General features: G+C 42.5%; 1 protein-coding gene across 1 annotated transcript; it reads right to left on the bottom strand.

Annotated features, from left to right (window-relative positions):
• Window positions 1-295: 295 nt before the first annotated feature.
• On the bottom strand, window positions 296-8,043 carry rffl (ring finger and FYVE-like domain containing E3 ubiquitin protein ligase). The gene is made up of 8 exons (XM_041047014.1): window positions 7,803-8,043; window positions 5,816-5,994; window positions 5,021-5,218; window positions 4,687-4,941; window positions 4,371-4,575; window positions 3,748-3,771; window positions 3,134-3,344; window positions 296-2,903 (listed from the first exon to the last, which is right to left on the bottom strand). Exons 2-7 carry the CDS (start codon window positions 5,990-5,992, stop codon window positions 3,160-3,162), a joined length of 1,044 nt encoding a protein of 347 aa, XP_040902948.1. The 5' UTR covers window positions 5,993-5,994; window positions 7,803-8,043; the 3' UTR covers window positions 296-2,903; window positions 3,134-3,159.
• Between the last annotated feature and the right edge of the window lie 70 nt (window positions 8,044-8,113).

The raw sequence follows: 8,113 nt of genomic DNA, 5'->3' as shown, positions 1-8,113 counted from the left end.
TTTTGTATTCAAAGATGGTACAGTAGCCTCCCACATCCTCAGTGACTAAACAAACTGATGTCCTAAACTGTTCTGTTGTTTTAACGCCTGTACGTTCTGACAGATTATCTAACTCGTGTCTTCTGTTTTATTCAACTGCCCCAATTCAAAAGAAAAGGAAATGCCAAACTAACAAAGTGTCCTTTCACACACGTTATGAGTTACTGTTTAAAAAAAGTCTCAGGTGATAAGGCTGCAGATGACGCAGGACAGTAATGACGTGTCAAAGTAATTTAAGGAAACAGCAGATAAACAATTGAGAGAAGATCAGTTTTATTACAAAATTATTCAGCAAAGTTCACTCAGATATCTAAACTTCTTTATTAAAACATTTCATTTCTAACTGATCCCAGTGATGTTGAAAGAACATCACAAAGTGTCTGAACTGTGATTAAACAGAGGAGTTAAAGCAGCATTCAGCCGACCACTACTAGCGTTTCTCATTAAAGTTAAATCTGAGAGAATGAAAGAAAAAAACCTAAAACCTGCTCAAACTCAAATTCTTTTCTGATGGACTTCAATCTCTTTTTGTTAAATATTGAATCGTTTCACCTCTTTGATCCTCTAACCGAAGTTTGGTGGTGGAAATCACAGCTCACACCTCAAATGTGTGACAAGGTCTGCAGTTTAACAAGCCTAAAGGAGCAAAGCTGGATGCTCGCATGTTAGCTACCAGTTGTGTTGGTCATAGAGGGGACAGCTAACGATGCCAACAGCTACCTAGAACTCTCACAGTGCTCTGTCTATGATGTTATTCACTAATATTGTAGCAGAGATATCAAAGTGCATTGTAATGAATGAATGAATGAATGTACTGAGGCTGAGCTATGATGATCCTGGTGTAAAAGGCAAAAATTACAGAAGAAATGTGTGATCCCGAAGTCAGAAATTCATTAAGTACTTTCACAAATAAGAAAATCCAAAATATCCACAGCAAAAATCAAACCTAATGATCTCACTCGAACAAAAAGAAAAACACAAAAGGACACTGTGTCTCTACCACATCGTCTCTAAACAAGTTCTTCAACCAAAAGAAATCAACAAAATTTTAAATGTTCAGCATGGACAGATTAATTACAGTTTGGTTACTTTTCCAGAATCAGACAATAAGATAGAGGTCCAGTACAGTGATAGGTCCACTTAAGTTTCAGGAATTAAACTGTTCCATTACATTTTCTGTCATTTTCTAAGTGCTTTTAAATTCTCCACCGTCACATAAACTCTGAATAACTGTCTCAGAATTTTGTCCCTGTTGTGTTTTATAAATTTATAAAGTTATTTCCAGGAAACTTTAAAGAGAGTCATAGGGAAATTACTGATCTATAAAAATAGAATCGCTGCTTTATTTTATATGAAATCTTTATGTAATTATGTGCTTTCATTGCCCTAGAAATAGTCACAAATGTGACAAAAAACACTGGAATCAGCCTAAAAAAATAGCATGTTTTAAATCACAAACAAAAAAAATATAAAGGATAAGGCCTCAGTGGAATCCACTATCCTGGGTCCATGGTCAGCTCTGTACTATAACTGGGGGCTGTGGGAGTTACTGAATAACTTCATATGTTGAGGACAGATTGTTTTTATTCAAACGAAAACAGACTGAGCAGAAAGAAATCACTGAACTGGTCACAGACCATGACCATATGCAAAGTGTTCAGAGGCTGCTTTGTTTGCAGTGGTCATAAGCCAAAAACTAGTTGCAACCAGGTCCCAGGAGAACATGACGGAGAACAGAGCCTGTGAGAACGGCAGCAACAATAAAAACTGAATTTAAAACTGAACAGCTGAGGTTTGGTGAAGTGAGTGAAAATGTACAGGGTTAGGGCTGGAGTCTACACATGTTGTGTATGTCTGAGTTGTGGTCTCAGCTGAAAACACAGTGATCTGGTTCTGAATTTTAAATCTTTGTCTTTTTCACATCAGCTTCCGAAGAGTTTTTCAGTCTGTGACATCAAGGATCTGAAGGGAAAACAGCAGCACCAGACCTAAATGCAAAACCGAGAACACGTTCACTTCCTGATGCAGGATGCTCACCTGCATGTCAGAAGGTAAAGGTGTGACTGACCAATCACCTGAGGCTGGGGGCGGGTTTTTTTATCCTACTGATAATCTGATCTGATCTGATCTGAAGGCAGTTTAAAGAATAAGTTGATGTTCTTCAGTGAACACGTCGAGCCTGATGCCAAACAGGACCTCACAGTGCTGTTATCACCTGTCGTGAGGATACACCTGATCATGCCTTCGACACGGTTAAAGCAGCTGCTGAGTCCAACGATGGTTATGCTTTAGACTTCTCTCCATCTGCTCTCTGAGTATTCTCACGGATATGAGGCACAGATTTTATGATTTTAGAATGTCCACTGTCCTTTACTGATTTTTTTATCTGCTGTTTTACTTCACTTCACTTTGTTCTTTTTACAGTGTAAACTCACTGCAGACTGTAAACACATTACAGGTTATAATAAGAGCACAGTCTGTGTGTGCTCTTTGTAATGTTCAGTAAGTTAAAGGCCATGTGATGACTTTCTGATACTGTGCAGCTCTGAACGGACCCTCCTCACCCGTCTAGGTAAGGCCACATTTCTCTTTGGTGGAGCTCCACCCCCTCCAGCAGGTGAAGGCACAGAGGATTCTTGGCTCATAAATCAGACATGCGATCCACCTGCTGTGAAGGTGTAGAGTCAGTCTGTACAAACATTCAGTGTCCCAACAGCAGCTCTGCAGTCTGAAGGTCAGATAAGGTCACTTCTTACATTCTTATTTACACTAGAAAAATAGAGTTACCAAAATAAAAGCCAGTGTAGGGGGTCCCTGCAGGAGGATTTGCACATTATTGCTTTGCTTTTATTGCACAGTTGGTCCTGCAGAGAAAGAGGAGAAGAAGACAGTCACTGAAGCACGGAACAGACTGAAGTTTTAAACTTAACTTTTTAACTTAACCTGGTTTGGAAAAAAGCCCAGTTAATTTTATTTGTGTCAAATGTCACAACAAATACAAGACTGAAACTACACTAAGAGTAACCTTTGAAAACTGGAAGCAGGTTAAACTGAGATCAGACTGGTTTGGTAAATTATACTGGGTCTGGTTTACCTGGGTTCAGGTCGGGGTCGGACTATTCAGGACCTGAAGACGTGGACGGCTCGGACGACATACTGGCGGCAGATGGGACACTCGCTCATCCTTTTGCCGCACTTGGTGCAGGTGATCATGTGACCACACTCCAGCAGGACGCAGTTGATGGGAGAGTCCATACAGATCTTACAGAGGTTCTCCTCCACACCTGTAGCACCGCCACTGGACTCTAGAGGGAGACACAGGAAGATATACGGAGAGCTGTGAGGGACAATATGTAATGGAATTGATGCTTAACTGGCACACACATTATATGGCAGGGAAGAGGAATTTATTTGTATATATAAGCACTAAATCACATCCATCTCAGCCTCAGTTGCACATTAGTGTTCTTTCACTCAAGAAATCAATCAATCAACCAATTATTTTAGCTTCATAATACATTATCAATTAAATACTGAAATGGACAAATAAAAAAACAAACCAATAAATCATGAAATAATCAAAACAGAACTTTTTTTTTTTTAATTACAGTTGACTGTTCTTATGATATGATGATATGCGGAGGATCCTGGTCTGTTGGTGAGATGTTCTGTTCACTTTAACTGGTTCAGAGGAAACAGTAAGCTCACCTGATGCGTTCACAGTGTTGGTAGCTGAAAGACAGGAAATAGTTTTTTTTAATTGATTGAGTTTTTTAAATAACACATCATTGATAACATCAACTGAAAATCTGATCCCTGTGTAGATTCCATGAGTAGTCTCAGACACAGCAACATGGTGATTTTCTTTGCTCTGAATCACACACTGAAAATCAGAGTGAAACCTCTCTTGTCTCATCTCATGGTTCAGATGTTTACTGAAACGTTTATGTCTTCCACACGTCCACAGTGGACACTGGCAGAAGGAAAACTGAAGAATACCTTCTGCTACTTCACAGACTTCAGTCATGGTCCTTTTCCTATTAATTATCATTAAATAAAGACATTAGCTTCAGAGGTGTGGCCGCTCTGACAGAAAATAGACCCAGAGAATAAAGACACTGATGGTCTCCAACAGTCCAATCCCTAATGTTCTCGGGGACACAACACTGGGGATTAAGCCAAACAAGTCCATATATTTGCTCTTCATCGTCATGAAGCCACTGAAACCTTGATGTCTTCGGTTTGATGTAAATGCACATTTGCACATTAAGCCCCTGTTGTCAAGCTGCAAAGATCAACAAGAACAAAAAAAACAGGCTCAGAAGGCTCACCCAGTAAGTTCTGCTGGTCCTGGTACAGCCGGCTCACTCTTTCCATCAGCTCCCTCTTCTCACAGCAGCCTTTGTAATCGACAAAGTTCCTGGAAAGGATTTCCTTCAGTTGTCGGACGCTAAGCTCCTCAATGTCGTCCGGACAGTTCAGGTCAGACAGAGAGGCCCTACGACCTGAAACTGGGGGCTCCTCGGGGTCCCAGGTCTGAAACAGATGGACAGTTATATAATGGATAACTTTTCCAGGACCCTTTTCCAGGACTTTTCCATGACTGCAGATGTGTAATTCAAGTATAAATTCCTGTTCTTGTCTTACCTGGTGTTCATCCTGAACGTCAGGCTCGGTGGGGGAGGTCTCTGAGGGGGGGTCCGGGTCTTCAAGCTGTGCAGCGGGAGGGTCAGGGGTCAGGACTGGTGTCGGTGTTGGGGGGTCAGGTGTTAAGGTGGAGATGTGAGGAGTCAGGTCAGGGAGGTCAGAAGACTCAGAGGGGGGGTCAGGGGTCAGAGTCTCAGGGGCTGAGCCACTGGATGGTGAAGACTGCTGACCCAGGACCAGCTCCACCAGCTCCTCCTGAAGAACAGGAAAGTCTAGTTTAAATGGGGGGGCTGGGATTTCGGTGGGGTGGGGAGGGGCTACTGAATGACCTCACCTTCTCTCTGCACAGGTGGGTGGAGACCTCGTGCAGGTGCAGGTAGTCTCTGAGCTCTTTCACTTTGAGCTTCATAAGCTCCGCCCGCTCCAGCAGGTTGCCGTAGAAACGCTGACAGGTGTGACAGAGGCGGGGGCGGGGCGTGAGCTGGGCAGAGCAACGGCTGCAGTAGTTCTTCTTACAGTCCACACACACATGCTGAGAGACAGACAGGCGGAGAGACAGGTAGAGAGAGGGACAGCCATTAAAGTTGTAACACAGGCAGAGAGAGAGAGAGAGACTGGTGAAAGAAAGAGGTAGAACGACCACTGGAGAACAGAATGCCTTTAGAATAGAATGCCTTTATTGTCATTATACGTAAGTACAACGAGATTAAGCCAGGGGGAGGAAGAGGTATTAAGCCAGGGGGAGGAAGAGGTAAAGAGAGACAGGCAGACAGGTGAAGAGAGGCACAGTAGGTCAGGTAAAGACAGGTAGAGAGAGAGAGACAGGTAAAAACATACAGGTCATGAGAAAGACAATCACCGATGTAGTAGGACAGGTAGAGAGACAGGGAGACAGTGAGACAGGTAAAGGGGCAGGGGAAATGGTTCCATATGCAGTGAGCCACAATGTCTGTTTCAGGTGGCTACTTCCTGCGTTTACTGTCACTCAGACTAAGACAGGTGTTCTACCAGCACAGTCTCCAGACCTAGACCACATGGAACTGGTTTGAGATGAACTGATTCTGAACTCTGACCCTCAGCACACATGTCCGTGTGTTTTTACAGGCGGAGATCTGGTGGTGGGGGTTACCTTCTTGGCAGGTGTGTCAAAGTGCCCCCCACAGGCCTTACAGGTGTGTTCAGGAGGAGAAGATGGCTGACTGGTGAAGGCTGAGTTAGTGTAGGACTGATGACGATGCTCGCCCCCACCAGACTGTTCAACATCAGATGAGTCCATACACAACCAGTTACAGCAGGCTGCCCACATACCTGAAAATATGCAGAAACACACCTGTAGCTAGTTTTAAACACTTTGTACACAACCAGCTCTGAAACTACTATAACTTCATGAAGTTTAAAAACTTTTCCTTAAATCAAGTGTTTTTACAATGCAGTTTTGTTACATTTACTGACATAAAGAATCTAAATACTTCTCCTCTATTTTCTTTTGTGCAGTGACTGTGTGTGTGTGTGTGTTTTCAAATTCTATGTCAACAATCAAATTTAAGCAAATTTGGTCCATTGACCGACTGAACTCCTTTGTTCTAAAGGCCAGACTCCTTGAGTTGTGTCTCTTCCGTTGAATCATGTGCTCAGACGACGCTCAGGTGGATTTGGTTTTGTAAAACACAGAACATGGATCAGTTCTATCCAAAGCACGTGCATTCAGAACAAAGGGACCACACCATCAGAAGATCAATACATCCAGTTTAGCTCACTGAGAGATAGAAAAGCAACTTCATCACAGATACAGAATCTGCTAAACAAAGAACACCAGACTCCAATCAGCTAAAGTACTGTCAAGAGAAGGCGGTGCTGTAGAAACAAGGCCAAACACTTGGGGTGAGCCAAGGAATACCAGCATTTCCAGCAGTTCACTGATGAATCCCAGTCTGATATTCATGGCAGTAACTGGTGTATGTGAGGAGACCAATGGGAGAGAGAATGACACACAGTGTATCAGACCCACAGTGAAACATGGAGGTGGGAATGTTCAGGTCTGGGGGTGTTCTGCCTTCTCTGGCGACACCTGAACCGAACTAACTGCACCCTGACCAAGAAGAAGTACCACTCCATTCTTCCAAATACTGAGAGATTCTGAAATTCATCTCCATTTTGTAAAGATTCAACCTTTCACTCAAACTGTCAAACTGATATTATCATTTGTAATGGAACAAAAAAATATACATTTCACACAAATACAAAACAAAAGTATCTTGACCAGTGGTCTCAGACTTTTGGACCTCACTGTATTTAGAGTAAATTACTTGGATATACTGACTTTTATATTATAAGAACTTTATCTAAAGATGTTATGACTAAGTTTTACGGAGCAGAGCTTCTATTAAAACGTGTGTTTACACTGTGATTTTGTTACCAACACAAAAAAACTGTTCAAATACTTCATCCTCCACTTTCGTTTTGTCCACAGCTGATCGTAAACCGAACTGCATAGTACAAACACGCATATTTGTGTTTCTTTCGCGTCGTTTGACATTCATAATGTAAATTACCTGGAAAGGTACACTTTATACATATTTATTGGATCCTTTGATGAATTCGGCGTGGCATGTCACGAAGCAGGATTCTTATTTTTAAAAATCAGCAGGTTTAAAAAAAAAAAAAAAAAGGTGCAGTTTAGCCCGTTGTTCGCATACACCATAACGGAGCCATAAACTCAGTCAAGTTTAAATCCAGTGAAAGTAAAGTATATATTTGTGTTAACAGTAAGTCGAATGAGTAAGTGTCTCTAGATAATATATGATAAAATCACAGGTTATGTTTTCGGATTAGTATCCGTTTACCGGTGAGCGAGGCTCACTTCAAAATGTTAACGGAGTCTGGTGTCCGGAGTCTGGAAAGTGCCCTGGGCTGCTAGCAGGCTACAGGCTAGGCAGACGTTAGGCTAGTTAGTGAAGTGGATCCGACTGAAGTTTGAAGAAACGGACACAAAACTAACAAACACAAACTAACTATAGCTAGAACCGCAGCCAAAGTCAGAACAGGTTAGACTAGCTAAATTCACAGGTTAACCAACAACTAACCGGCGCGACTGTCAACATAACGAAGCGTCTTACCTGTTATCAACAGGGCTCCTGCAGCTAGCAGCCAGCTAACTAACCACCGAGGCGCTGCTAGTCAACAGAACGTAACTGGTGGTTTACACGTCCAGCTGGTAGTTAATCAGCGTGATGAGTCAGCAGTTTGATGTGACGCTGAAACTGGAGAAAAGAAGCCACGAAGAGTCAGAGTGAAGCCGGAGACAACAACAGTGCTGAACCAGGAAGAGTTCCAGTCTCCACACACACACACACACACACACACCGTAACACACACACACCGTGACACACACCCACACACACAAAACACCGTGACACACACATTCCTG

The sequence above is a fragment of the Toxotes jaculatrix genome, chromosome 9 (assembly GCF_017976425.1).
Source record: "Toxotes jaculatrix isolate fToxJac2 chromosome 9, fToxJac2.pri, whole genome shotgun sequence".
Lineage (NCBI taxonomy): Eukaryota > Metazoa > Chordata > Actinopteri > Toxotidae > Toxotes > Toxotes jaculatrix.
The sequence above is the reverse complement of the archived record's forward strand: the minus strand, read 5'-3'. Positions and strand labels throughout refer to the sequence as shown.

Excerpts from the sequence above, each read along its gene's own strand:
- rffl (XM_041047014.1), bottom strand. The coding sequence starts at position 5,992 with ATGTGGGCAGCCTGCTGTAACTGGTTGTGTATGGACTCATCTGATGTT. Across the intron at positions 4,942-5,020 it reads CCCACCTGTGCAGAGAGAAG|GAGGAGCTGGTGGAGCTGGT; the intron begins GTGAGGTCATTC and ends CCTGTTCTTCAG. Across the intron at positions 4,576-4,686 it reads ACGTTCAGGATGAACACCAG|ACCTGGGACCCCGAGGAGCC; the intron begins GTAAGACAAGAA and ends CATCTGTTTCAG.